This window comes from Cygnus atratus, chromosome 11, assembly GCF_013377495.2.
Source record: "Cygnus atratus isolate AKBS03 ecotype Queensland, Australia chromosome 11, CAtr_DNAZoo_HiC_assembly, whole genome shotgun sequence".
NCBI lineage: Eukaryota > Metazoa > Chordata > Aves > Anseriformes > Anatidae > Cygnus > Cygnus atratus.
Window position 1 is genome coordinate 10239111 of NC_066372.1, and position 27995 is coordinate 10267105.

A 27995-nucleotide genomic window follows, 5' to 3' on the forward strand; every position below is an offset into this window, starting at 1 on the left:
TTTCTGGAAATTGACATTTCCTGAAGGAATTTGCCCCCACAAGCCAGAGAAGTGGGTGCGGGCAGTGTCTCTGGGGCAGGAGCAGGCCCCCAGCACCGCTTGCCCGCAGTGTCAGCATTGTTTCAGAGCGATGGGGAGCTTTTGCAGGGCATTGCCACGTCCCCTTGGGTGTCCCCTCGCTGCCACACTGGGAGACTTCAGTAAACATGGGAAAGTGGCTTTATTCATTTTATTTTTAAGGGAAAAAAAAAAGCCCACGAACCTAAGCGAAAAACGATGGCATGGTCTCAGCTGCAGTGCAGCGGGGAAAGGCAGTTTGGGTTTTTTATTTATTTCGGGTTAACCCCAGGACCACGGTTAACCGCGGCGCGAAGCTACATCCCCATCCCTTCCTCACAGCCCCTGCCCACCAGGGTGTTCAAAGAATTTTACTACACCATGACAGATTTCTTTTTTCTTTTTTTGTCTGTTTTTTGTTTTTTGCATGGTTTTTTTTTTTTTGTTTTTTTTTTTTGCTTCATTTTCTCAACTTCGGTAAAAACGCCGTCGCTGTAAACGTGAGGAGGGACAGCCACCACCGGGCACGCGCCGTGCCCCACGCTGGGTTGGGGACGATGTGGGGACAAGGGACCGCTCAACCCGCCCGCTGCGCGCTCGCCGCTTTACGCCTATGTACAGGGAGGTGCCGCCAGCGTCGGTGCCCCCGCTTCTGTCCTGCCCAGAGCCGCGCGCGTCGCCCGGCCGGCACGAAACCCGCTCGCCCATCCTCGGCCACGGGCCATCGCTCAGCGCCCAGGAGCGCCGCGGCGGGTCCCTGCCACTCAGTTTGTGTACACCTGAGTCCCGATCACACGCATGATCTCCTTCTGGATTTTGGGGTCCTGAGTATTGATATTGGCGTCTCCCACTTGGCCGTCTTCGTACCTGGAGGGGTAGAGGGGGTGAGGGGGGCCCGTGGGGGCCGGGCGCGGGTGCGAGGGGCGGCGGGACTCACACAAAGAAGAAGCGGGTGCAGACGTGGTCCGAGACGGGGCAGACCCAGATGTTGCCGTGCTTCTGCAGGTCCTTGGAGGTGATGACTGCCGAGGGGAGGAAGGGGCTGTCAGGCGGGTGACGGGTGACGGACGGGCACCGGGACTTTGCGCTGGGGACCCCAAGCCCCCTGTGGTGCCCAGCTGGGGAGGTGGGTGCTGCCCGTCCCCCGCCACCCCACGCGGCCCCGCACCTTCGCAAAGCGCGATGCAGTTCAGGTTGCGGCTCTGGAGGAAGCGGGACTGGATGGAGCGGGTCTGCGGGGAGAGCAGACGGCGTCACCCCCCGTCCTGCTCCGGTCCCCGACACCTCCCCAGCCCCGTCCCTGACCCCCACCGCTGTGTCCCCCGCCACGTCACCTGGGGGATGGTGTTCATCCGGTTGTACCTCTGCACCAGCTCGTCCTTCGAAGGCATCCGGTGCTGCCCTTTCCCCATCCCTGTGGAAAGCGACATGGCGCCGTCACTCCCCGCCCGCAGGGCACCCCAGGGGGGATGCTGCGGCCAGCGGGCAGGAGCTCCCCGGGGTGACATGGGGACAGGTGAGGACACATGCCACAGACACCCGCGGGGACGGCCATGCGGGATGCTCCCGTCCCGCAGATGAACCCTAGGAACCCCCACAGAGGGAGCAGCGGCTTTCAGAGCTGGCAAAAGGAAGAAGTGGCCATTGTGACACCTTAAAGTCATTTTTTGAGCCTGGAAAATGCTGATTTATTTGTATTTTTTTCCCTGGTGACCAAGAGGGTGCATCGGAAAGCCCCAGGTTGGCAGGGAGAGGCTGGTGCGGGCGGGATGGATGTGGGATGCGGCCGGGAGGCCTCAGCACCCTGTTCCCACGCAGCTCCTCCAGCCGGCACGGCACCAAGCAGCCCCGGGCCCATGCAGGGAGTGGGGTGGGAGCACAGGCGGGATGGAGCTGTGCAGGCAGCCTCTTACCTGAGTATCCAAAGGAAATACTGGAGATGGGGCTCAGATAGATGCCCTTGCCATAGGCTGCTCCATGCAGCTTGCAGGAAAACACCGGGGTGAGCGACACGGGGCCCACAGCAGCCTGGGCATGGGGCACGGGCCGCGGCGGCGGCGAGCAGCATCCCTGGGGCTGCCCACATCCCTCCCTGCCCTCCCACCTGGATTTGGGGCCGGCGGCAGCCAGCGGTACCTGCAGTTTGGTGTAGGATGCGTTGACCAGCCCGTTGCGGAGGATGGAGTGCCAGTTCTCAATGTGAGAGCCGCTGCAAGAGCCAGCATTGTGTCAGCCCCGGCCCCACAGCGCCCAGCCCCGGGGTGCCCCATGGGGGTCCCACCAGCCCCCCCTCACCCCCCGGTAGCTCACTGGAAAGCAAAGGTGCTGCCGTAGAGCTTCTTGGCAGTGCGGAAACGGGCTTCCTTGGCCGGGGGGCTGCTCAGCAGGAGGAACTGGTGTGAGGTGTGCATGAACTTCAGCTGCTACCAGCGGAAAGGGAAGAGCAAAGGCAGCGCCGGCGGGGAGAGAGGACAGACAGACAGACAGACACAGATCATGCACGGCAGTCCCCAACCCCACGCCCACCCCAGCCCAGTGCGACTGCCCAGAGCCTGGCCGGAGGGCTTGGCCATGGCGCAAGGGCCAGGAGCCATCGGAGCTCACCCATCGCTGTCCGCAGCATCTCCTGGCTCTTGTCCTGTATCCCACCTCCCGCATCCCAAACCCTCCATCCTCTGTCCCACCGCCTGCATCCGATGCCCCATATTCTGGGCACACATCCCGTAGCGACATCCTACATCCCATATCATGCATCCCACCACCTGTACCTTACATCCCACACCCTACATCCTGCCTCCCATGCCCGTGCAGCTCTATCCCCATCCTAGCTGGGCCACTTACCCTGCTGAGAGGCAGCTTGACGATGTGGGACCTGTTGCTGGAGATGATCCTTGGGAAGAGGAGGAGGAGGAGGAGAAAGAGGTCAGACAGGGTGGTTTGACCCAGGATGTGAGTCCCACCCTGTCCCTGAGCCTCGGGTGCTGCCTGGTGGGTGGTCGCAAACCCCAGGAGAAAGCAACCACGATGGAGCAAGGGGCTTGAGCCCCCACCCCATCCCCTGCAGCACCCTCGGCCTTACCATTGCAGGAGGGGATGTGCCAGGGGGTCCAGCTTGTCCATCTGCTTCTTGATCTCCAGATAGGAGCCCTGACAGAGGCACGGTGGAGGTGAGAGCCCCTGTCACCCACCCACCCACTCGTGAAGGGCACCAAAATGCCAGCCAATGGCATGAAGGGTCTTACACGGGGCCAAAATGTTGGGCTGGGGCCACGCCACATACCTGGGTCATCTCCCGGATGGACATCACGCTGTCCAGGGCCTTCTGCAGCCGCTCGTAGTTCTTCTTCTGCACATGGGGCAGCAGAGGGGCGGCCGTCGGAGGGGTTCTCCAGCCCTGGCACTGGGGAGCGCTGCCCCGCTGCTGCCCTGCTGCTTACCTTGGGGTTGAAGGCGAGTGTTTTGGGGTCATTGGGGTCCACCACAGAGGGGTAAGGCTCAAAGATGATGCTTTTGCGAGGAGACTCCAGCGCAGCGCGGCACATGGCCACCAGCAGGTCCACCACCTGGGCATGGAGATGGTCAAGTGGCACAGAAACGGAGTCAGGGCAGCACCCCAAGGAGATGTCGCTTTGGTCATCCCAGAGACGCCACCCTCGTGCCACGCACCCACCGCACCCCCGGTCCCCGTACCTCAGCACCTGTGGCCACCTCCTCCGCTGCGCCGGACATCACGCCCAGGGTGTAGAAGGAGAAGACGCACAGCTCCCGGGTGCACACGGCCGGCTGTGGAGGGGACAGGCACCATGTGTGGCATTGGTGACAGCGACACGGGGTGACACTTGTGCCCGCCCGGCCGCTGCCACCACCGCACCTTGAGCATGGAGCCATTCTGGAAGACATGCTGCTCGTCGCACACCACGCAGTACTCGTTGAGCGTCGGGATGCGCTGCTCCGCGTACTTCATGATCTGCGGGGCAGGATGTGGGAGTCAGCCCCATGGTAGCAGTGGTGGCCCGGCCACTCGGGTCCCTGGCGCCTGGGAGATGTTTGGGACCTCTGCGAGGGACCACGGCAGGAGCCAGACCCTGCTTTGGAAACCCCAGCGGGATGTGGGGCAGTGGAGAAGATGCTCTGGGTAGCGGGATGGGGACAAGTGTGACAAGGGACAGAGGGGACAACGCTCTGGGTGCTGGGCTAGGTCCCAGCAGGATGCAGGGCGCTCACCTGGACGAGGAAGCCGTACTCCAGCGTGGGGACATTCTTGCAGTGGCCACCAACCTGCGACAGAGCCAGAGCAGTGCCAGCTGTGTTACCCTTTCCCCACACGCCCCCCGCCGCATCGGGAGTCCCCAAAGGCCCCGGGTGCCCCCAACACCCTCCCAGGGGGACACGGCTGCACTGGGGACGTGCCACCCGCCCCGATGCCACGCGGCTGGGGGTAGGGGAAGGGGAGGGAGAGCAAAGTGAGCCCCGATGCGGGGTTGGCACCCACCAGGATGTTGAAGGGGGCGACACCTGCCTGGGTGCTGGGGGCGTAGCCAAAAACCTCCCCCTTGGGGTTCTTCACTGTGCAGGAGACGGAGCGGTTCATCAGGCGGTTGACACGCACCTCGGGCGCGCCCAGCTTGCCCTTCAGCACTGAGTCCGGGATGACGGGGAAGCTGGGCGACCTGCGGGCACAGGACCGGGGGGCCGCTTGTCACCGTCACCCTCCCCAGATGGCGGTTTCCCTCCTGGCTTCTCCTTCCCCATAAATCCAGCACCCAATTTGTGCCTTCCTGTGTGTTTTTGGGAGCTCCTGCTCTCCTTAGCAGCATCCGAGGTGCAAATGGGGAAACTGAGGCATGGTGACAGAGGAGAGAGGGTGCCTGGTGAAGGTGACAGGGGCTGGGACCCCAGGGACACGGCTGGAACCTTACTTGGGGATGGGGGAGAAGATGCTGAGGCCCGCTCGAAACTTCTTGATGGTGCCACTCGTCTTGAACCAACTGTGTCGCTTCTCCTGCTGGGTCTTCAGGAAGTCGTTGCTGAGGTGTTTCCATTGCTGGGATGTGAACATGCCCAGGATCCTGGCAGAGAGGTGGCATGGGTGCCCCAGCAGGGTGCCAGCACCCAAGGGTGCTTTGGCCAAGCTGGGGGTGTTCTGCTGGGTGCCCCCTGCCCCCCAGCTCCTTGTCACCAAAACCGTGTGACAATCCCATCCTGGGGCTGTAGGGCGGGCAAGCAGACGTGGCATGATGGGGACAGGGGCACCCAGATGCTTTTGAGGCAAAACACCCCCAAGCCACCTCCCCGCCACCCGGGGTCCCCGCGGCATTTCGGCTCTTACTTCTTCAGCTGCAGACCCAGCCCGAAGCCCTCCTTGTTGGATGGCTGGAAGACCTCGATGGACGGTTCTGCCGAGAGCGAGCCGCTCGTCACCCAGCGCCCGTCCCACGAGCAGGCGGGGACGCCCCGACTGCCCATCCCCACTCACCGGGGCCATCGAGGTACTGGGAGAGGGAGAAGCGCAGGCGCAGGACGATGGGCTCCGTCCGAAGCACCTTCCACGCTGTCGCCACCTCCTCCTGCCGAGGGACAGCCATGGGGACCCCGGCTGGTTCCAGGGAACCCAGGGGACACCCCACCAGCATCCCATGCTGGGGACATGCCCTGTGCCACGGGGACTCACATCGAGGAAGCTGATGTTCACGTGGAGGTCAATGTCCACGTCGTCAATGGTCCCATACTCCCTGCAACAAGAGGTGAGGGGACGGGGTGAGGCTGGCATGCCGCCTGTGCCACAGCGGGTGGCCTTGTGGGCATCGTGACGGGCACACGTGGTTCCCTGTGTCCCGGGGTGGCATGGGGAGAGTGCGGGGGACCTGGGGTTGCCACGAGTGGGTGACAAGGAGTTGTCACATCCAGGGGCCCCAGGGATGTCATGGTGCACACACACTCACCTGACGGACACGGCATTCTCACTGTAGATCTCCTTCACGGCCTCGATGTCGGCGTCCAGCTGCGGGTGGCGGTACAAGTCGGCGGCGCAGGTCCCCTACGGCACAGCACCCGTGGCATTGTCAAACATGGAGCCCCCGAACCCCTGTAAGGGGGCAGGGGCTCCCTGAGCCCCCCAAGTGCCCAGTGGCACCTGTCCCCAGCAGTGGCTTTACCTGCACCCCGTAGAGGAACTCCTCGGACTCATTGTCCCCGTCGGAGTCATCGTCCGTCCAGTACTGGCCCTTGAGGTCCTGGGGGGAGCAGATTGGGGAGCAGAGAGTTAGGGGGGGAGAGAATTTGGGGGAGGGGGGTTCGGGGAACAGATTGGGGGGTTGGAAAGGGAGGTTGGGATGGGTTTGGGGGCAGGCTGAGGGAGCAGGTTTTGGGGGGGAGATTTTGGGGGGAGGTTTGTGGTTCCAGGTTGAGGAGGGTGAAGGTTTGGGGGGAGAGACAGAGGGGGAAGACTGCAGGGAGGTTGAGTAGCCAGGTTTGGGGGTACAGGTTTCAAGGAGCAGATGGGGAAGCTGGGTTGGGGGGCAGATTTGGGAGAGGCAGATTGGGGGGAGCAATCTTGGGGGCAGGTTTGAGGGTGCAGATTGAGGGATATAGGTTTGGAGGTGTAGGTTTGGGGGGCAGATTAGGAGGTGCAAGTTTGGGGATTCAGGTCCAGGTAACAGGCGTGGGGAAGGTTTGGGATATAGGTGGGGGAAGCAGTTTGGGGGTGCAAGTTTGGGGGTACAGGTTTGAGGTGTAGGCAGGGAAAGCAGTTTGGGGGTGCAGACTTGGTGGGTGCATAATGAAGGGTGCAGGTTTGGGGGTATAGGTTTGTGGGACTGATTTGGGGGGCAGGTTTGTGGGTGCAGGTTTACAGAGCAGGCAGGAGGGTGCAGGTTTGGGGGACAAGTTTGGGGGTGCAGGTTTGCAGGGCAGGTTTAGGGGTGGAGGTTTGGGGTCCAGGCAGGAGAATGCAGGTTTGGGGATACAGGTATGGGGGACAGGTTTCGGAGTGCAGGCTTGGGGTGCAGGCAGGAGGGTGCAGGTTTGTATGACAGATTTGGAGATGCAGGTTTAGGGGTTGGGTTTGGGGACAGGTTTAGGGTTCAGGTTATGGGGTACAGGCAGGGGGGGACCCACACATCACCACCCAGGGACCCTGCAGCCGATGGGGGGGGAGCTGCACCTCACCCCTCCCTCCCTCGTCAGGGGGCTCCCACCCCACAGGAGCCATTTGTGGGGGACACAGGGGGACACAAAGGGACATGGAGGGGACACGGGGGGACCCAAAGCCCACGCTCGCTGCCGTCCCCCCCTCAGCGCTGCCACCGCCATCCCCGTGCCGGCCTGTGTGGTGAGGCCTGGTCCCGCCACCACCACCAGGCCCCGACTGGCGGGGGGGGGGGGGGATGTTGTCCCTGTCCCCCTGTCCCCTCATCCCCGTCCCCATCGCCGTCCCCTCACCATCTCAGCGCTGGCGGCGGCCTGCCCCCAGCCCTGCCGCCTCCATGCTGCCGGGCGGGCGGGCGGCCATCGGGCCTTGACGTCAGGGCCCCGGCGCCTCCGTCTCCCAGCAACGCCGCCTGGGCGGTGACGTCACCGTGGGGACCCCAGCACCGAACCCCAAAATGTCCCCCAGTGTCCCTAGGGACACCCCAAGTGTATGTGTGTGTGGGGGGGAGGGGGACACGGCATCCCCAGTGCAGGTCCCCCTGGTCCCCTGTGGTCCCTCACAACCCCCCATTGGTCCCCACGCAGTGTCTCCATGTCCCCTGCACAAGATCCCCGTGGTCCCTCACAGCCCCATGTTGGTCCCCATGGTCCCCACTCAGTGACCCCCATGTCCCCTTGCACAAGGTCCCAAGGTTCCTCACAGCCCTGTGTTGGTCCCCACTCAGTGTCCCCCCATCCCCTGCACAGGGTCCCCATGGTCCCTCACAACTCCACATTGGTCCCCACTCAGTGTCCCCCATGTCCCTCCCACAGGGTCCCCATGGTCCCTCACAACCCCACATTGTGTCCCCTTGGTCGTAACTCAGTGTCCCCTATGTCCCCAGCACAGTGATTCTGAGGTGCTGGCACTGGGTGCCCACAGTGGGTCCATACATTGCTGGCACGAGGTCCCCAGTGTCCCCTCCCCACGGTGCTGGCACATTGTCCCAGCACAAGGTCCCCCTGGTCCCAATGCAGAATATCCCCATGGGGTCCCCAGTGTCCCCAGCAGTGTCCCCACGGTCCCAGCAGAAGGTCCCCACGGTGCTGGCATGGGGTCCCCAATGTCCCCAGCCCAGTGTTCCTGGCTCTGTCCCCCCTTTTTGGCAGGGCACAAGGACATCACACCCTACCGCACCCCACAGTGCCATGAGGACACCGCACACCTTGTCCCTGTCACCACCTTGGACTTTACCCAAGGTGCCACCAGGCGCTGGGCACGTGAGGAAGGTGGCAGGAGGACACGTGGGACGGGGATGTGCCACACTTGGGATGAAGTTTTGTCCCCAGATCTGTGCTTCCACCAGTGTGAGTGGGGTCAAAGCATCCGTGGGTACTTGTGGGGATGGATGGCTTGTCCCCAGCGGTGGCACTGCTGTCCCATGGGGACAACGAGCTGGCGGAGGGGACACAAGGGGTGTGCACCATGAACCCGGCACTGTCCCCACCCTGGTCGCCAAATGTCCCCTCTGTGGGGGCTAACAGAAAAGCAGGGGATGCTCCCTCAACACTCCCAAGCCCAACAGTGACAATGGTGTCACCACCTTCCAAAGCCACCCCCAAAATTCCTCTTTTTGGGCAAAACAGCCAAATGGCTCAATCCACGCACGTGACTTTGAGGTTTGGTGGAAAATGGGGCCAAAAAGCAGCATTTTGGTGCCCCTCCCAAGGGCCACTGAGATTTTTGGGCACTCAGGCCCGGCGCGTAACTCGAGACTCCTATTTTTGTCCCCAAGTGTCTATTTTTGTCCCCAGACCACGGCGCTGGCGGCACTGGGGATGGCGTGTGCCCCCCGGTGCCTCCATCTCCTGTGGGGTGCCGCAGCGTGTAGGGCACTGTGCAGGACCAAGCTGCGTGGGCACGGGACCTTTTTTTCCCCAGAACGCCTGTTTTGTCCCCAAAACTTGGGGACAACCATAAGGACAGCCGGGGGACACCGTGGGGTGGCCGGGGGGGCGGCGGGAGGCACCCCACGGTGCCCCCCGCCCGCCCAGCGCCCCTGCAGGTACCGCGGGCAGCGGACGCGGGGGGGTGAATTGAGGGGCGCGGCGCCTTTAAGAGCGGCGCGGCCCCTTTAAGGTCGGCGCGGCCCCTTTAAGGTCGGCGCGGCGCCTTTAAGAGCGGCGGCCACTCTCCTCCGGCGTGCCCGCCTGCTGCGCCGCCGCCTGATTGGCTGCGGGGCGCGTGAGCCTCATAGCTCCTCAACCGCAGCTTGCGCGTCCGCCGGGGAAAGAAGTCCCCGCTTCTCCCCCGCGGCGCGAAGCCGGCGGAGGGATCCGTGGGGGCGGTGCTGCGGCCGGGATCACCTTGGCGGCGCGGACGGGCCACGCGCAGAGGAGCGGCGGCTCTCGGGCAGGACGGGTGTGGGTCGTGGCGGCGGGAGCAGCACCAGGAGGTAACGGCGGCCCCGGACAGGGAAAGAAGAGGCGGCGGGCGGGCACCGGGGTCGCCGCCATCTCCGGTGCCGAGGCGGGGGGCTCCCCGTGGGGCCGGCCGTTAGGGGGGAGCGGCCGCTGAGGGGAGCGGCCGTTAGGGGGCCGGCCGTTAGGGGGGAGCGGTCCCTGAGGGGCCGCTGAGGGGCGCGGGCGGCCCCGCGTGTCCCTGGAGGGGTGCCCGGCCTTGCGCCGCCGCCCCGAGCCGCTCCCTGCCCCCGGGCGCTGAGGCAGAGCCGCGGCAGCGCTCGTGTCGGCGGCCCCGGGCCCTTCCCGCTGCCCCCCCAGACCGGGGGCTCCGGGGGCCGCTTCGCAGCGGGTTTGGGGCCGGGGGGGCGGGGATGGGGCGGGGTGCGGGCCGCGGGAGCCCCTCGGCTGCCTCCCCCGAGCAGTAAAAGCAGCAGCCGAGGTCTGAAACGTGCTTTGTTCTGGCCTCGGCGCTACCCATCCGGCAGGCCCGGGGATGCGTCCGGGGGAGCTCCCGGGATGTTGGTGACTAACGCGCCGGGAAGCGGCCGCCCCCCGCTGCAAGGACGGCTCCTGACGGCGGCTGGCACCGGCGCCCAAAGGCTGGGCTGGGCGGCGAGGAGCTGCTCTGGTTACCTCAGTGCCTCCGGGATAGCTTCAGGGCCGGCTGTGCAACCCCAAGGGCTGAACTAAAAAACCCCACTGTCATAAGCACGTTTTTGTGCCCCGTTTTCAAAGCAGGGCTTAAGTTAAAGTACCTCTAGGAAGAAGCCCACACGTGGTGCTGCAAGAGCGCTAGGTGTGCTCGAGGGAGGGACAGCCCTGCGGTTGCGGTTCGGTGGCCCCATGTGCCATGCTGCTGCGGCCGGGTTAAAAACCATCTTTTCTTTCAGCACAGGGCGCTCTGCTGCCGGCCAGGTGTTGGACGCCGTGATTCAGGGCAAAACCCTCCCCAGAAACTTTGCTTTCACTCGAAAGCATGCTTCCTGCTGCTGGCAGAGACCGCAGTGCCGCATCCGGGCCTCCCACCCGAGCTGTCTGTTTTTTCTCCAACTAAACACACGTTTTATTAAAACCTTTAATTTATCGCTGTTAGCCGGAGCACCGCGAAGCCGGCGTTAATTCCCCTTCTGTGCCCCGAGCTGGTAATTCAATTTAACACAGACAAAATGTTCCTCCGGCTGAGCAGGCGGGATGGGCCACGTGCTAATCCTTTATCTCCCTGCGTCTGTGGCCGGGGCTGTCCCTGAGGGCAGCCGGTGGCTGCTGGGAGGGGGCCGGGGCGGCTGCACCATGCTGTGATGGCCGGCACGTAGGGAATGGGGCTGCAGTACCCTGCTGCCGCCGCTGCCAGGCCCTGCGCACAACATCTCCATCCCCACGCTGCTCACGCGGTTGGGCAGCGTGTGGCTGGGGGAACTCAGTTTCCACCCCCAACTATGCATAAATTTAAAGGAAAAAAGGCCCTTTTTTGTAGTGTTAAAAAGATTTCCACTTGATAGCGGGGAGGTTTGGTTTGTGCTGGTGTGGCTGGAGGGCTGCTTGGCCTGTGTTGGAGCACCGCAAGGTGAAGTTGGTAGGTGTGTTTGCTCCAGCTGTATCCTCTAGATAAGTTCTTCCTTGTCACCAGCAAACACCTGATAGTCACTAATAGTACTGATTTATTTTACTTTAAGCCTGCTGTGTACCTTTGCCCTCTGGGGAAGGCAGGCGCAGCCAAGCCGTATGTGGCTCTGACAGCTCACCCACTGGCACACAGGGAAAGTGCCAGTGTCACCCAGCACTGTTGGGGCGAGCACATCCTCCCCAGTCCCAGCAACCAGTTTACTGCAGCCCAAGCCATGGGAGAGCTGCAGGCGTGCTTGGGGTCGCAGCCGGTCTCCAGAAGTCTCGCATTTTGGGAGGCATCCCACAGTTGCGTAAGGATGTGGCGTGGCATCCTGCTGCAGCTGGGAGTTGTCCTTCCCTCCCTGGAAGAGGAGCTGACCCTGTTAAAAGCCTGTTTTGCCACAGAATTTGATTTTTATTGCAGCTGAGACCCTGAAGCAGGGAACCATCGTTGCCCGGCGTTGCGGTGGTTAACGCCGGCCATGCAAAGTCACACTTCCCTCTGTTGCAGGCTGAGATAACAGCGAAGGGGGTTGCAGCAGCGGGGATTGCCGCTCTGCGCAGCCTCTGCTTTCTTCCTCCCCCGGGGCAGGGCTGGAGATGCCATAGACTTAACGTTTCTTGCTGCCGACCGCAGGATGGGCCGGCTCGACTTAGTCACCTTGCTGCTGAAACCGGTCACGCCGACCTCAAACGGTCCCGGCTTTCTAGAATGTTCAACGGCAAGGGAGGCACCAGCCATCTTTAGTGCACCCTGCCTGAAGCACAGACAGCTTGCAGTCAGCGTGGGGATTTATGAGTTGTGCCCCGAGGAAGGAAATGAGATGTACCCAGGGAATCAGGCTTTGCAGGGTATTACTTTCCCCCTTCCTAGCTCCGCTCAGACTGAGTGCACAGTGCCTTCAGGTGTCTGTGAAGTCCTGGTTTCCAATTACTTTTTATTAAATGCCAGACATTCCTGACAGTTTTATAAAACTGGTCCTTCCAGGAGAATTCAGTAGGCGCTTTGTGAACGTGTGGTAAAGGGAGGCAGGAGGAAGCAGAAAAACAAGAAGCTTGCTGGTAGCAGGCAGATGAGTTTTTTTTTTTTTTTTTTTTTTTGTTGCTGCGTTTCTTGTCTCCCTCTCAGACAAGGCCACAGCACCGCAGTTTTTCTGATCTCCCTGGGTTTGCAGGAAAATCTTGGAAAGGGGATTCTGACTCAAGGCAATTTCACTTTCCCTTTTAGTAAATTTGTAAAGCCTTTGGGGGTTAAAAAAAATTAGCATTACAAATAGCTCGAGTGGGTGGGGGACTTCCAGGAGACAGGAGCTGCTTATGAAATAGGCAGAGCTCCTCCGTGTGTTCTCAGAAAGTTGCACCAGTGGTGCTCTGGCTGCAGCCTCTGTCTCATCTTCCTCCACATCCTCTTCAGAGGTGCGTGGAGGCCGTTTCCCAGCAGAGCCTCTTAGCTCGTGCTTGGTGCTGTCAGACAGGTGCTCCGGGATGTGGCAGCAGCAGTTAGAGGGCTGAAACACAGTGTTCAGGTCTGACCAGCGGGCATTCCCGTAATAATGTGACTTTGTCGAGGCTTTTTATGTGGGCAGGCTTTCTTGTTCTGACTGCAGTGAATCAGCAGCTTCTGGCAGGGCTGAGGTGAAGGACGCTTGCCAGGACAAATTATGGTTTTTGCTGGCCTGTCTCCTCGCTCCGTTCGGCGAGGCGATGAGGAGAGGGTGACTCAGGGCTGCCTGCGAGAGGATCCGCACGTAGGTGGGGAGGGAGGGGGGGCCTGGCAGCACAGCGCCGGAGCGGGCAGGCGCGGCGGGGTCTCGGGGGACTTCCCTGCCCCTGCGTTAGAAGCACGATTTCATTCTTCCGCAGAGCTGTCGGCTTCCTAGCGCTCTGCTTCAAAGCTGGAGGCCCTGGGCTAGCTGGCATGCACAGCGAGCACCATTTTGTGTGCTCGGGGCAGGCAGAAAACCCCATGTTGCTTAATGAAACCTCGCATCACACGTTTGCTGACAGCTTTTTGAATGCAGAGGTGGTGAAATACTTCTGCAGGTGGTAGCACCGGCAAAGGAAGCAGCTGAGCCTTGCCCAGCCAGAGGGTAGGAGTGCAGCCAGGCCGTCTTTTACCTGGGTGTAAAAGCAGAAGGAAGATGGGAGGTGGAAGAGGACACGGTTGTGAATGGGATGCCCTCCCATCACAGCAGACATCTGTGAGATTCATTTTCGCTTTTTTATGGGATGGGGACCTTCCCCACTCTTCTGGGGATGCTGTTGTCCTGCACAAGCGAGCAGGCAGAGCTCACAGTTCGTTATCCCAAAAAAAACCAGTCTCGAGCCCTGCGGTGGCTTTCTGCCACCCTGGGTGCGGGTGAACATAGGGGGGTGGGAGCAGCCATGTTGTGTCTTTGGTTTGAAGAGACACCTTGAGGAGGATGTTAAAGGAATCTTCAGTCCTTTCCATGTTCTCTGCCACGGTGTTGTGTTTAATCAACTCAAGTCTACTTATCTGTGCAGGCTACAGGACGGGTGTTAAGCTTAGGTGGACCCCGCTGTGGTTAGGTGCATCCCTGCAGAAGATTGCCTGCGTAGAGCACGTCTGCGGCCCCGCTAGCAGCGAGCTGCTGTGGCCCCACTTGGGACAGGCACCGCAGTCGAGGCTTGTAGGAGAGAGGAGAGCTGGGAGGGAGGAGGCAGAACGCTGCCTGTGCGCTGAAGTGCTTGAATTTTGTTGCGTTGTGTAGCTCCAGGGGAAGACTGGCAATGAAGAGAAGCTATGAAGGGAACTTCTGCATAGAAGGCAGGTGAGCTTTGGGTGGTCTATGTGGGGAATGACATTTGAATAGAAGTGTGTCTTGCCTGTATCCGAGACTCTCAAGTAGGAACATAAAGATAGTATGACCCAGTAGCAGCTTTCTTGTTACCTCCATATTCATCACGTGGGTGTGTTGGTGTCTCTGCTTGACGAGCAAGCGTGGGTGATCCCTAAACCTGGCAAGGCTTTCTTCTCTTCCAGACACAAGACTCCAGTAACGATGTCGAAGCACCACGATGCGGGGACTGCTTTCATCCAGACCCAGCAGCTGCACGCTGCCATGGCGGACACCTTCCTGGAGCACATGTGCCGCCTGGACATCGACTCCGAGCCAACCATTGCGAGGAACACCGGCATCATCTGTACCATCGGTAGGTGGTTCCTAGATAACAGGGAGCTGCAGCTCTCTGCAGCAATTAAGCTGCGAACCCCTGTGCTGGTGAAACTTGCTGCGGAAATCGTGGGACGACTTGAGCCTTTATCCCTTGCCAAGGCTGGCTCCGTGTGTTGAAACAGCACGACTTTCCCATGCCTGCCCAACCCATAGTATTATTAGGAGTGGATCCAGTAGCCAGGGAAGTCTGGACTGGTAGGGTTCAAATGCACTCCCAAAGGCAAGTTAAAACAATACTTGCTGCTGTAGAAATGAGCTGTTTCGGTGTTGAGCAAGTCTGTATCCACCATACGTTACTTATCCCTTCCACATGAAACGGTCTTGACGTCTGTGGGTTATCTCATTATTTTTTTTTTTTACAAAGTTAATATTCTAACTGCTTCCTTCTTCCAGGCCCAGCCTCCCGCTCCGTGGAAAAGCTGAAGGAAATGATTAAATCTGGAATGAATGTTGCCCGCCTCAACTTCTCTCACGGCACCCACGAGGTAAGGGTGGGGGCTGAGCTGATGCTGCCCTGAGCAGGCCCTTATGGGTGTCTGCTGACCCCTTCCCTTGTGGAAGAGGATACAAAGGGAAGCCCAGCCTGCTCCAGAGCAGCCATAGTCATGAGGCAAGACAAGACTGAGCTCTGCCTTTGGGGAAAGCATGCCAGATGTAAATACTGAGCCTGTGAGACTGCTAGTAACACCTTAGTGCGCTTTACAAGCCTTTTTGGAAGCAGATCAGGTTGGTTCCACACCCTTCTGTGCACCCACCTGTACCTGGGAGCCAGGTAGCTGATGTTAGAGATGTGTGTGCCAGCTGCTCGCCGTGAGGTCCTTCACTTCTTCCTCATGCCCTGCTGCTCACTTCACAAGGCTGCTGCTCCCCAGTTAATTGCGGAAGCTGAGAGCTATTTCACGGCGCTGGGCACCTCAGCAGGAGTACGCAACTGTCCTGTTGATCTTGCTTTACTGCTGGGGGCTTTGCAAGCCGGTGATCAATGAATGACCTTGTCTCAAAAGAAAACTGTTAGCAATTTGAAGTCACAACTGTGCCTATTTGGAAGAGCTGAACTCCTGGGTTTGCTTGGCTAACCAGCTGCTCAGGTTATGCTCCTGGTGGTCATGAGGCTAGCACCACGGTACGCGGGTCTTGGGGCGATAAACTTATAAGAATAAGGTCGAAAGAAATCAACACTGAGGACGACGAGCCCTTATTGATAAAAATAGATGAGATCCTTAGCGATGCTGGGGGAGCCAAGGATCCCATTCCAGCTTGCCTCGAATGCTGCCCTGAGTGTTGAGGCTGCGTTTTTACGTTGGCTGCCCTCCAGCTTTCAAAATGTCAAACAGTAACCAAGTGACAGCTGTAGGTGGCTTTGCTTACTGAACCAGGAGCTTCGAGGTGCGTAATAGCTTGGCCTGTCACCCTTGTGGCCTTTAAAGGCCACAGGGCACTGTAGAAACCAAAAGGTCTGGTGCTTAGCTGTGGACAGCCATCGGACCTTGACTCGATTAAATACTGAATTTTCACACAGTGCTGCCACGCTGCGGTTGTGTGCTTGTTAGCTGGGGTGAAGGACAGGGAGTGTGGCTTGCTTTTGGGTGAAGGACAGGGAGCATGGCTTGGTCTTGGGTGAAGTCCCTTCTAATTGCATGTTTCGTACAGATGAGGTTAGGTGACAGCAGAGTTCATCTTGCTGTCATCTCGTTTAGTCTGACTGTCAAGTGTAGCCAGGCTAGGTCTGTGTTCCCTGCTGCTTCCTCTGAAGCACTCAATTCTCCAGTGAAGTCAGGGGTTTTCATGTGCTGCATGTGTTTCAGTTAGTGTTTACCCTAAAACACTCAACAGGGCTTGAATTACCAACTTCAAGCCCTAGCACCTGGCTGCAGTTGTTTTATAGAGGAAGTTGGCTTTTACTTCATCTGTCTGCATTCCTGTTTGGCGTACGTCATTCTTCAGGAAGTCAGCCTCCGTAGGAGGCAGTCATTGATCTGTATTAAAAATAAATAAATTCCAGGTGACTAGGGCCAGATAAACCTAATGGCTCTGTTCAGGCACACTTCCTGTCCTGCGTCTCTTTAGGCTGTGGCATATGGAAGGATCAGGGGCCTCCTCAGTCTCAGCTTGCAAGCTTGATCAGTAAATACCTTAGTTTTTCCTTCCTCTATAGAGTTAGCTGCGGCATATCTCTGGCTGATGGCATGCAGCCCAACTTGAGCACAGTCTGTTCCTGCCCCACCTTGCTGGTGCTGGATTCTGGTCCCGAGGCTGAGCGCGAGGCAGGTTATTATGGGGGCAGTCACACGTTTCCGGGTGAGCCAGGCCATGCACTGTCAGCCTGCGGCACGGAGAGGGGAAAGGGCATTTCTTATCTTCAAAAGTCTGTCAAGTGTTGCATCACTATGTCAAGGTTATCTCTAATATTGTTTAAACTAGAAAGTAAATTGACCTTTGATCATCTGAAGCTCATTCAAGGTGTAGTTGAGATGGGAGTTTCCCCACAAAAGTGTCTGAAACCAGCAGTATTAGCAGGGTGTGAGCACGTGAAAGGGTTTTGAAGCCTGGTGCACGGTGCTGGAGTCCTGAACTTCCGCCTGTGATTGCTTTAGCTCTTGAAATATAAATGGATAATATCCTCTGAGTAAATCCCTTATCTGTATGGGAGATTTAAGCCAGAGCTGTAAAAACGTTTGCCCATCTGCCTGACAGTGGAATCCTAGACCTGGTCATGCTGCTGTTCTGCCACGTTGAATGGTAGCTTGGGCAATTCTTGGGGTGCACAGTGGTAGAGCAGAAGTGAGATTAAAGTTTCCATCTCTTTTCCTTGCCAGTATCATGAGGGCACAATCAAGAACGTGCGAGAAGCTACAGAGAGCTTCGCCTCTGATCCGATCACCTACAGACCTGTGGCTATTGCACTGGATACCAAGGGACCTGAAATCCGAACTGGACTCATCAAGGGAGTAAGTTGATTTTTTTCCACCCTTTTCAGTGCATAAGACTACATAATGTTATTCCTGTGTCCTGCTTTCCCCAGACAAATGATGTTTTGTGAGAACAAAGTAACTGTGTACATTATCTGACATTAGTACCAAAAGTTAAGATGAACTGCTGCAAGCTGGGAGGCAGTTGGGTGCCTGTTTGTGCTGGTTTTGCTGAAAATGCGTGTTTTGACACAGAGTGGCACAGCAGAAGTGGAACTCAAGAAGGGTGCAGCTCTTAAAGTGACCCTGGATGATGCCTTCATGGAGAAATGTGATGAGAATGTGCTGTGGCTGGACTACAAGAATCTCACCAAGGTTATAGAAGTTGGCAGCAAAATCTACGTGGATGATGGTCTCATTTCCTTGCTGGTTAAGGAGAAAGGTGTGTAACAGCCCTTCCAGGATCCCTTCCAGGATTCCAGCTCTGCCTGTTTGCTCATTCCTAAGAACATCCTTGACTTTTCTTTCAGCAACTGTTGTTTAACTTGCAGTTTTCCATTAAAGAAAAGAACACTTTGCTGCTAGGCTTAATGCTGTAGCAAGACTTTGAGCAAAACTCTCTCTACTTCAATTGTAGCAAGCTCTCAGTCACTAACTTGAGCAGGGTTTCACCAGACTGATCTAAAACTCTCTTCAGAGGTGCATGTGTGGGGGGTGTACCTGTGCTTGTAACCTACACCTGTTCAGGCAGGTTATTTCATTCTTATTATGCAGGATTTAATATTTTATAACATAAACCCCAAGTTTTGTAGCTAGAGATGGAACTAGCTTTACTGGTAATGTTGGGGCAAGGTGAGTTCCGCACCACTCCCTTGGTGGTGGTGCATAAACCGCTCCAGCCTGGAGGTGTTGACTCCAATCCCAGAGGGTGCAGGAGTGGGGAGGTGAGGCTCTTGGATACTCCATTACGTGTTACGGGCTGCCTACATGCAGAAATGCAGCCTGGCAGCCCCACTCCTGCATGGAACAAAGGGCATCTTCCCCCAGAGCAGCATAGAAGTGGTTTTAAACTGGTCTGCTGTGCTTCTGTGGGTGAATTGCAAGTTCGTGTGTTACATGAGTCCACTGAAGAGAAGCACTGGTGTGCTTTCAGCGCATCGATGCTGTTAGTGGTGCTGTTCTCAGGCAGGTGGTGGTGTGGGAGCTGGCAGCGGGGAGCTTGCTGGTAAACACTGACTGTGGGAGCATTTCTGTTCCAGGCAAGGACTATGTCATGACCGAGATCGAGAACGGTGGCATGCTTGGCAGCAAGAAGGGCGTGAACCTCCCTGGTGCTGCGGTTGACCTGCCTGCCGTCTCTGAAAAGGACATTCAGGACCTGAAATTCGGTGTGGAGCAGAACGTGGACATGGTGTTTGCATCCTTCATCCGTAAAGCTGCTGATGTCCATGCTGTCAGGAAGGTGCTAGGGGAAAAGGGAAAGAACATCAAAATCATCAGCAAGATTGAGAACCACGAGGGTGTGCGCAGGTGAGCGATCAACTCGTGCTCCTCTTGATGTGTTTTTTTGTATAGCTTTGTAAACTATCTATGTCCTATGGTCTTGTTTCTTCCCTCTTACTGCGGTGTTACAGGGTACCAAAATGGCACCTGGAAGGGCAGAGTGCCCATGGCATCGCAGTGCACTGCGCTCTAGAGCGGTGCTCCCTTTCAGAAGGGGGAGGACAGAGCAGGCGGTCTGTCCTCAGAACAAAAGGGATAACGAACCTCTTCTCTTGCTGTCAGGTTTGATGAGATCATGGAGGCCAGTGATGGCATTATGGTGGCCCGTGGTGACCTGGGAATTGAGATCCCTGCTGAGAAAGTTTTCCTTGCCCAGAAGATGATGATTGGGCGCTGCAACAGGGCTGGCAAACCCATCATTTGTGCCACTCAGGTACTTGAAACACAAGGCTAGCTCGTAACTGCCAGAGTGTCTGTGGGTCTGGCAGGGCATGAGTGTCGGTAGCTGTCACCCCATGCTGTGGGGAGCATGCTGGGGGCACGTCCTCGATGGCATTTGGTAGAGGATGAGGAACCAAGAGCAAAGAGGCGTTGCAGCGGCTGAATAGCTCATCTTGAGGCAGTTGTTCAGAGATTTGTCATCTATCCCAGTAAGGTCACAGGAACTCCTGCAAGAGACATGGCAACTCTGAGCAAGTTGCACCCACACTGCTGCATCAGAAGGAAATGGGGGGGGGGAAGTCACCTTAGCCTGGGAGCTGCCACTCCTCAGCTTTGTGTATTCCAGCAGGGATCATGAACAAACAGTTTTCAGACAGTTTTCAGGTATTGGCAGGGCTCACTTCTGAGCTGTGCTTCCTCTGTGCACACTGCAGCAGGGGGTAAAGCTGAGCACCTGGGGAAGACATGAGCTGGCCTGCCTGTGATACAGCAATATGTGGAGTTGCACCAGCTTCTGGGAGAAGGGTAGGAAGAGCTCTGCTCAGGAAGCAGTCTGATTTCACGCTTCAGTATGGGTGCTGACATTATCGGCTGTACTAAAGTTGAGCCTCTACATACCCTGTATAAAAAAAAAAAAAAGGAACATCTTGTGTTAGATGAAAATTACTTTAGTTAGTGCAGACCTGTTGTTGACCTGGTTTTAGATGAAAAAACAACAAACCACAACCCCAAAACAACCTCCTCGATGCCATCAGTCAAGTGTCTAGTGAAAAAGCAGCCGATTCCTTTCGCGGTGCCCTGACTTCGGGCTTTTTCTCCTGCAGATGCTGGAAAGCATGATCAAGAAACCTCGCCCAACCCGCGCCGAGGGCAGTGACGTTGCCAACGCTGTCCTGGACGGAGCGGACTGCATCATGCTGTCTGGAGAGACCGCCAAGGGAGACTACCCGCTGGAGGCTGTGCGCATGCAGCACGCTGTGAGTAGCGCTCTGGGTGGGAGCCTGGCCCGCAGGTGGAGGTGGCAGCACGCTGTCTTTGATCTGAGCCTGCATCTGAAGACCTAAACGTGTCTTGTGCTAGGTGGCAGCACCTAGCAGCATAAACCAGCCATTTTTTGGTTCATGCTCCCTCTATGAGGTTTTCTTTACTGTAACATGGTCCTGAGGGGCCTGAAACCTCACAAGGTGTGCTGCATGCTATTGCCAGGCAGAGCTGAGCACTGCTTTGCAGTGATCTGAGTTCTAAAATTTTCCTAATGCTAATTTTGACTTAAGGCCAAGGTCAAGTTTTTTTTGCTGTTACCTTGGTATAGGTTTCTTCAAAGGCCCTCTTCCTTTTAGTGTATTAAATTCCTTAAACTTCTCCAAGGTCAGGAAGCTGCTTAAGCAGTTTATCTCTAGATACTGAAAAGTATCAGCTAACTTCTCTGGGTTGTGGGAGGGAACGAGGGAGGCTGGTGAGTCTGATTTACAGCACTGTTGTTGCATTTGGCACCTGGTGCTTTTGGTGGGGATGTTTGTTGCATGACTACTGACAGCACCATATTTTTACATGCCTGAACTGCCAGAAACCTCTGCTCTGCTTCAAGTTCACCCAGCTTGTGTTTCAGTTGATAAAAAGCGTGATGCCAAGCATCTAGAGATACTGGTTCTCCCCAGTTACCAGGGCTGTGAATCACAGCAGCTTCACCTGCAGCTCAGGTTATATAGATGAATAAACCGAGCGACTGTTTGTGTTTGCAGTGCATTACCTAAATGCCTTTTATCTGGCCAGTATGGAGTGGTGTTCTTTGCACATGGCAGATATAAAATATGACCTGATGATCACCGGGCAGTGACTGCTGGCTTACAAGCCAAATTCTCACCTAAAAAGTTCTTCCTCAGTTTTTCACCCCTAAATTGTGGTGGCTGACTTCCTACAAAGATTCGGAAACTTGTAGCAAATTGTGGCATTAAAGCTTCAGCACGGGCAGGTTGTGCTGTACCTGTAGTCTGAGCCCAGTACCCACTGCCTGTGCTTCCCTCTTCTGTGGACCCAGGAGTAACTGTTCGTTCCGCCAGGCCCCCAGAGAAATACAGAAGGTTTTTACCCTAATATTTCCATCTGAAGTGGCCAGGCTGTCACAGTGCAGAGAGAGCACGTTGCCTCAGGCATGGAGTAGCTCTTGTATATGTTGTCTGGTCTCAAGCTGGTCTAGGCTCATGGTTTGCTTACCCAGCCCTGCCACAGGAGTATTTCAGGTAAAGCTTTCTCCCTAAGGAGATGCAGACAGCAAACACGGGCTGTGACACTGAGAACAAGCAGAGTCTGCTTTGTAGTGCCATTGCACCTCTGTCAGTGACTTGACCTGTCTATGCCAGTGGTTTGTGGGGTTGTTGCAGTGGTTTCAAGTAGCAATCACTTTCCAGCCAGCTTCCCAGAAGTGAGCTTCCTGTTCCCTGACTGGCATCTCTGTGACAAAAACAATTGCCTTGAGTTTGGTAGCAAGTTTCCAAATATTGGGCAGGCCGTTTCCTACTTGTGGGAGTGGGCTTCCTTCCAATTCCAGTTCATGATCCATGATTGCCTTAGTCTTCAAGTGCTGCCCTGGCCATTTGACAGGACCAGGGAGTACAATGCTCCTCTGCTTCCCCTTCTGTCACTTGTACCCACTATCTCTGCCCGCATGCCAACTGCAAACCCTGTAGCCATTTCCATGCAAATAGAGCCAGCTGTGATGTGGAGTGAAGAATTGCTGTGCCCTTCTGTAGCCATTGTCAGAGCAAGCACACATACGCACGTATTCTGACTCTCCAAACGGGGGATGTAGGCTTCCTGCCGAACTCAGGCTCACTCTGCATGTTGTGCAAAGCTGCCTGCCTCTGGACCAGGAGCTGACGACGTACTGCGTGGCTGCCAGCGCTTGTGTTTGGAGTAAGTGTTGTGAGGTGGACACGCACGTTTCATTTATCTGACAGAAGCGTGAAGCCAGCGATAACAAAACTGACCGCTTCAATCCTGGGGTTGGCACTACACTCCTGTTCTGCCAGTCACGTGTGCAGTTATATTTAGCCATAAGACACTTAACTGCTTTGGCTTAAACTGATATCTGTGGAAGAGGGATAATTCTCAGCATCATGGAAAGTAATCCATTAACACTAGAGTAGCAAAATTCTTATTTGGAAGGGGTCTAACTACAAAGCTTTCATGACAATGGCACTACAGTCTCTGCTTAAGCATCAGCTTGTCATGCTTTGTGTAGCAGCTGTTCAGCTTTGGGAGTAACTGAATGAAGTTGTCCTTGAAAAGATGATCAGCCTTTGCATGCTTTCCTAGTCTCTGCAAGCCTTCTTTATCGGGTTGTCAAGGGCAAGTGCAGCCTTCTGAGGTGAGAGTTGTCCTTAAATGTGAGCAGTTCTCAGCACAGCGGGATGAATGAGTTACAGAGCTTGTTGCAAACGCTTAGTCGGTGACCAGAAAGCCCTTCTTTGTGCACCTCTGGTCTGAATCTGGCACTGCACAAACACCCCAGCATATGTGGTGTGACAGCCCTGTAAGGAAGGCTTGTTTCTGTTGTTCCTTTCTTACTGGAAGAAGTTGGTATAGCACTCAGAGGTGAAACTTCATTGGCTCTGAACTTAAACTAAACAAAGGCGGGAGGGAGCCCATCTCCCCTTTCTAGGGGTGAGGTAGGAAACAAGTTGCTCATTTGTTGGCTCAGAGTTCGAAGGGGGCATGAACAGCTACAAAGAGTACTCTAGAGGCATTGTGGGCAAGGAAGTAAAACAAGCACCTGCAACAAAGTGTTTTCTGAACTGGCTTGCTCTGGTCCTTGAGAAACGATCTGCGTTTGGTTGCTCTGAAAGGACTCCAAATTACAGCCAGAATGCCACCTTCGAAATGCCTGCCTAGCTCACGGGGGCCCCCAGATAAATGGTGTGGTGGAGCAGCCGGTGCAGCTCTGGTGTGGTAGACAGTTGCATTCCACTAGCTCACAACCTGAGAGCCAATGAGCGTTTCGCAGCCTGTCCTTTAGTATCCTCTTGCATGCATTACTATGAAAATTAAGTAAATTAGCGTGATCTCATGTTACTCTGGTCTACCTTTCCTTTTCTTTCCTCTTTTCTCCTCCCTTCTTACTTGGGCCTGCAGATCGCTCGTGAGGCTGAGGCCGCAATGTTTCATCGTCAGCTGTTCGAAGAAATTTTCCGCCTCAATGTAAACAACAGGGACCCTGCTGATGCCATGGCAGTAGGCGCAGTGGAGGCTTCTTTTAAGTGCTTAGCTGCAGCTCTGATAGTTCTGACCGAGTCCGGCAGGTAGGGCTCAGGGAGGGGAGAGGTTTAGGCTCTGTAAGATAACTGACGCTCATTCCCAGCATGTGGGTTAGGTGCTTAGAGTGCCAACACGTGCTTTGTGACAGTTGTTTCAGGAAATAAAATCACGCTCCATGCTAACACTGCAAACATTCAGCAAGCAGCATGCAGCTCTGTGTCAGCTGCGCATACCCGCAGGGCAGGACGCAGGTAGGTAGGAGCAGAGCACGAGTGCCTGGCAGTTGGGCATGGATGTCACCTGAGTGCGGGATCAGTGGGGTGAGGTGTCTCCAATCCAGAAGAGAAATCTTGAGAATCAAAGGGTTACTTTGCTGGGGTGACCCCATCACCACGGCGCAGAGCTGAATTTTGGCTGATTGGCGACTCTTCTGAATGTCAGGAGCTGGCAGCATTCGCTTGCTGACAGAGCACCTCACCTTCCCCTGTGCTGTCCTGAGTGACTGACGTGAGTGTTGTCTTCCCGAACGCGTGTTGCTCTTGTAGATTGCCCGCGAGGCCGAGGCCGCCATCTTTCACAGGCAGTTGTTTGAGGAACTGCGTCGTCTGACCTCCCTGAACTGCGATCCCACTGAGGCCGCTGCTGTTGGCGCTGTGGAAGCGTCCTTCAAGTGCTGCAGCGGGGCCATTATTGTCCTCACCAAGTCTGGAAGGTAGGAGGCGACAGGTTCCCTCAGGTCACACGGACTTCGTGACCGGGTGGGGGAAGGAGATGCGCAAAAAGAGCGTTTTGAAAGCCCAGAGCTGTAACGGTGAAGCTCAGGTTTTGGCAGCGACTCGGAGCCCGGGCTGCCTGTCTGCAGTGCCAGTTCCTCGGGAGATGGGCAGACATCTCAGACATCTGCACGTACGCATGCACCGAGTTCCTGAGCCTGCCCCTGCCAGCGTGGCACCAGCACCAGGCCCTGCCTCCTCTTCCTGTTCTGCACGGCATCTCTGCCAGCAGTGCTGGCTGGAAGAGTAGAGGGAAAATAAGTGTTGCAGCTACATTCAAACATCTTAGCAAGCAAAGCAAGGAATCTTCAAGTTAGCTGTAAGACAGAAGTTCTGCAGAGGCAGATTTTTATTATTATTTTTTTAATCAAGGCCTTAGCCTTTCATTGTATCATCCAAACTAGAGGTCCCTTGCTGAACCTTCCGGGCATCAGCACAGCTTGCCTAAGCCCTGGGGCGAAGAGGGAATGTGAAAGTGTTGCAAGTTTCCTTCCTCATGCCTGCCTGCGAGTAGCCTCGCTGAAGGAGGCGGGCACCCAGCAGCCAAGTACCTGCCTGCACTGTGAGGTTAGCTCAGCGCCTTGGCTGCAGGTGAGCTGCGTAGCTGGGGATTTCTGTCCAGCGATGGTGACAACTGCTGCGTAGAGACTCGCTCTTCCAGTTGTGGAGAGGAAGCAAAGTAGAGAGCTGCATCCTTGCTGCGATCAGCTCTTCCATCTAGAGGAACCAGGCTGCCCCATGTTCAAAGCGCGTTGGACCATAAGTCTCAGGCTGCTTTCTGGAAGAGTCTGAATTTGGAACAGAACTAGTGCTGCGGCAGAGACGTGACAGTGTGCATGCTGGGCACGGTCTACTTGAAGAACCAGACCATCAGTGAATCCTCCATGTAAATTTACAGCTTAAAATGATTTGAAGTAGCTGCTTTCTGGAGAGATGAGGAACGACTGAGTTTCTGGATACTCCTGTACTTCTAAAGTTTCTTTGTAAAAGGTTCCAGTCTTACACTTGACCTTTTTGAAAAGACTTGAACTCTGATATTTGAATATTTTTAGCCTTGGATTCTGTTACAGCTTTTGAGTACCTGGGTCCCGTAGAGCTATTGGGCAGCTCTGTGGTCAGTGTGGGAAGGATTGTCTGAGAGCTGGCACGTGTGACTGAGCGCTTCAAGCAGGTTGCTGCCTATTTCCAAGCAGCGGTCTTTGAATCAGAGTGTTGCTGAGCTTGGCTCTGGGAAACGAGGTCGCAAAAACTAGCAAAGCTGCTGGCATGCTTGTCAGAACCATGGAGCTCTAAATGTCCTGGTCTTGCAGCTTTAACCTCATTTTTTGCAGGTGCCTTCTGTAAGCAAGCAGTGCCTAAGGAGGGGCGAGCTGCGGTCCCCACCCAGAGCGTGCTGCTTGCCATGTTAAGGCATCGGCGTCCCCACCCGGGGGTGGCAGCAGTTCCTCTTGGAGAGGAGCCTGGTGGCTGCCTGGCTCCCCCGGTGTACGGGGCCCCCATTTTGGGATGAGAGGCACTTGTCTGCATGGCTTCCAGAGGGGAATCGCTTTTTTTCTGGCTGGGTGGGAGTACAAATGTACGGGGTTGTATGTTGGCTGCCACTCCTCTGGGATCAAGCGATCGGTGTAGTCAAACCCGTTTCTGGGGCAGCTCTGATTTCCCCTGACACAGTTTCCCCTGTAGCGATGCTTCTGAAAGCATCCTCCCTGGCAAGCTCTGGATAGCACTGCTGGCGCAGGCGCTTGCCATCCCATAAAGCGGGAGCTCATCAAAACAGCAGGAACTTGCAGGGACCCCACTGAGATGCCAAGGGCTGCTTGCAGAGGCCGGAATAAATGGCTCCTAGCCACCTTTACATAGCAACCGAGACAAATAAGCGCTTGTTTTCAGGACCAAAACGTGCAGATGGCATTGCCGGAACTCAGAGGTGAGGCCATCTCCCTCCCCAAGACTGGAGTAGGGTCTGTTGCCTTCTGGTGTTGATCCACCCAGTTGCTAAATTTGGAATTCACTTGAGCATCAAGCTCTGTCGGTAGAACTTGGCTTTTGCGAAACATGATTGCGAAACATCACCCTGGTCATCCCCAGCATGGTTTTGGGTGTGCAAAGCCCTCAGAGGAGGGGCAGTTTGCTCCTGGTGCTGGAGTGGAGGTGCCCCTCGGGTTGTACAGGGGCTCCCTCAAGTGCTCTGGGACAGCTGTAACGCGATGCTTCACCTCGTGTCTCCTGTCCTTCCTTCCAGGTCAGCGCACCTGGTGTCCCGGTACCGCCCGCGGGCTCCCATCATCGCTGTCACCCGCAATGACCAGACGGCGCGCCAGGCCCACCTCTACCGGGGCATTTTCCCTGTCCTGTGCAAAGAGCCGGCCCATGACGCCTGGGCAGAGGACGTGGATCTCCGCGTGAACCTGGGCATGAATGTTGGTGAGTGGCGCTGCTCCCACCTTGGCTTTCCTGGTCTGGGGTCGCCCTAAGCCCAGAAGGGCTGCTCTGGGAACCCTCCTTTTGGGGAAGGCAGGCAGCTGCTGGCTGGGAGATGGGGGCCAGCGGTTGCATAAGCGCACTGCATCTAACTGGGAAATGGGACTGGTTTCGTCACGGCAGCCTTTAAATAGCATCCGGCAGAGAACCAGGTTTATTTTAACAAGCACATGAGGGAGGGTGATGCTCCCCTCGCTGCGAGGGGCCCCTGAGCCCTGACATCTTCCTCCTCTCCTTCTCCCCTAGGCAAAGCGCGTGGATTCTTCAAGAGCGGCGACCTGGTGATCGTGCTGACCGGCTGGCGCCCTGGCTCTGGCTACACCAACACCATGCGGGTGGTGCCCGTTCCCTGAAGCGCTGCCTCGACCAGCACCGTCTTCCTTCCCCCCGCTCCCCCTCCCCGTGCATTAGGCCAGCAGTCGCTTGCGATGTTCTCCTTGTCTCTAGAGTTGGATTTAGGTTGCTCCACACCACCGAGTGCAGCAGCAGGGGGAAGAAACCTTCCATCACTACCGATACTTGAAGTGTTTAGTTCTTTTCCACCCTCTCCCCGTAGTTTCTCTGTCGGAGCAGGTTCGGGAGGGTCCTGCATGCTGATGGGACTCTGCTCCTCCACCTCCCCGTAGCCTAGTGCCTGTCCTCAGGGTGTGCCGTGCCTCTCCTTGCCCTCGTAGTGGGCGATGGGGAAGGGAACAGGCGCGGTGTGGTGAACGGTTCCGCTGTAACACTCCGCAGCTCCCCCGCCTTGTGCCCGCAGCAGCACCAGCGCCCTGCGGCCCTGCACCTCATGTGGTTTGGTCCCCGTGTGCCCGGGGTCTGGGTGGCCTCGGCACACCCCGACCCCGTGCTCGGGGCACGCTGCTATTTGTCCCCGTGGGGGGGGACTCGAGGCTGCCGCGGGCTCGTGGACGCGCTTCCCTCGCCGTGTCGCATCCGTGCGTGTCGTCGCCTTCCCCCGAGTCTCTCCCTGCCCCTGTGTCCGGGCGCTGCGCACTCCCGCGGGTGTACGGGGCCGCGGGGCGCCGCCGCGCACGTCAATAAAGAGCTGAGCACCCCTGCACGGCCCGGCTGCTGCTGCTGCTGCGCGCGGGGCGGGCGCTTTAAGGGGCGGGGCGTATGGCGGGGGGCGGGGCGTATGGCGGAGGGGCGGGGCCTACACTAGAAGGGGGCGGGGCCGTAGTAGG

General features: G+C 56.8%; 2 protein-coding genes across 9 annotated transcripts; one reads left to right on the forward strand and one right to left on the reverse strand.

Moving 5' to 3' along the window:
* Positions 1-393: 393 nt before the first annotated feature.
* On the reverse strand, positions 394-7599 carry PARP6 (poly(ADP-ribose) polymerase family member 6). Of its 6 annotated transcripts, none has more exons than XM_035566677.2 (22): positions 7498-7599; positions 6213-6290; positions 6000-6094; positions 5729-5789; positions 5534-5624; positions 5387-5453; positions 4977-5126; positions 4577-4727; positions 4282-4335; positions 3929-4024; positions 3748-3840; positions 3495-3620; positions 3338-3403; positions 3137-3204; positions 2899-2947; positions 2368-2477; positions 2194-2266; positions 1971-2040; positions 1392-1471; positions 1226-1289; positions 995-1079; positions 394-924 (listed from the first exon to the last, which is right to left on the reverse strand). In XM_035566677.2, the coding sequence occupies exons 1-22, from the start codon at positions 7498-7500 to the stop codon at positions 822-824; spliced, it is 1833 nt and encodes a 610-aa protein (XP_035422570.1). In that variant the 5' UTR covers positions 7501-7599; the 3' UTR covers positions 394-821. The 6 variants fall into 6 exon arrangements, 5 of the variants coding, with proteins under 5 accessions (XP_035422570.1, XP_035422569.1, XP_035422568.1 ...); XM_035566676.2 differs by having other exon boundaries at positions 2368-2480; XM_035566675.2 differs by having other exon boundaries at positions 397-924; positions 4550-4727.
* Positions 7600-9381: 1782 nt separating this feature from the next.
* On the forward strand, positions 9382-27871 carry PKM (pyruvate kinase M1/2). 3 transcript variants are annotated; one of them, XM_035566668.2, is made up of 12 exons: positions 9382-9641; positions 13986-14045; positions 14258-14427; positions 14844-14935; positions 17267-17398; positions 17615-17801; positions 18619-18889; positions 19145-19295; positions 20128-20280; positions 24103-24269; positions 26573-26754; positions 27058-27871. In XM_035566668.2, exons 2-12 carry the CDS (start codon positions 14005-14007, stop codon positions 27162-27164), a joined length of 1653 nt encoding a protein of 550 aa, XP_035422561.1. In that variant the 5' UTR covers positions 9382-9641; positions 13986-14004; the 3' UTR covers positions 27165-27871. The 3 variants fall into 3 exon arrangements, with proteins under 3 accessions (XP_035422561.1, XP_035422563.1, XP_035422560.1); XM_035566667.1 differs by lacking the exon at positions 9382-9641 and adding an exon at positions 13105-13454; XM_035566670.2 differs by lacking the exon at positions 13986-14045 and having other exon boundaries at positions 9394-9641.
* Positions 27872-27995: the final 124 nt, after the last annotated feature.

Excerpts from the sequence above, each read along its gene's own strand:
- PARP6 (XM_035566673.2), bottom strand. Across the intron at positions 4,728-4,976 it reads ATCTTCTCCCCCATCCCCAA|GTCGCCCAGCTTCCCCGTCA; the intron begins GTAAGGTTCCAG and ends CTGTGCCCGCAG. Across the intron at positions 3,621-3,747 it reads AGGTGGCCACAGGTGCTGAG|GTGGTGGACCTGCTGGTGGC; the intron begins GTACGGGGACCG and ends CTCCATGCCCAG.
- PKM (XM_035566667.1), top strand. The coding sequence starts at position 13,429 with ATGCCCTCCCATCACAGCAGACATCT. Across the intron at positions 19,296-20,127 it reads CCATCATTTGTGCCACTCAG|ATGCTGGAAAGCATGATCAA; the intron begins GTACTTGAAACA and ends TTTCTCCTGCAG. Across the intron at positions 20,281-24,102 it reads CTGTGCGCATGCAGCACGCT|ATTGCCCGCGAGGCCGAGGC; the intron begins GTGAGTAGCGCT and ends TTGCTCTTGTAG.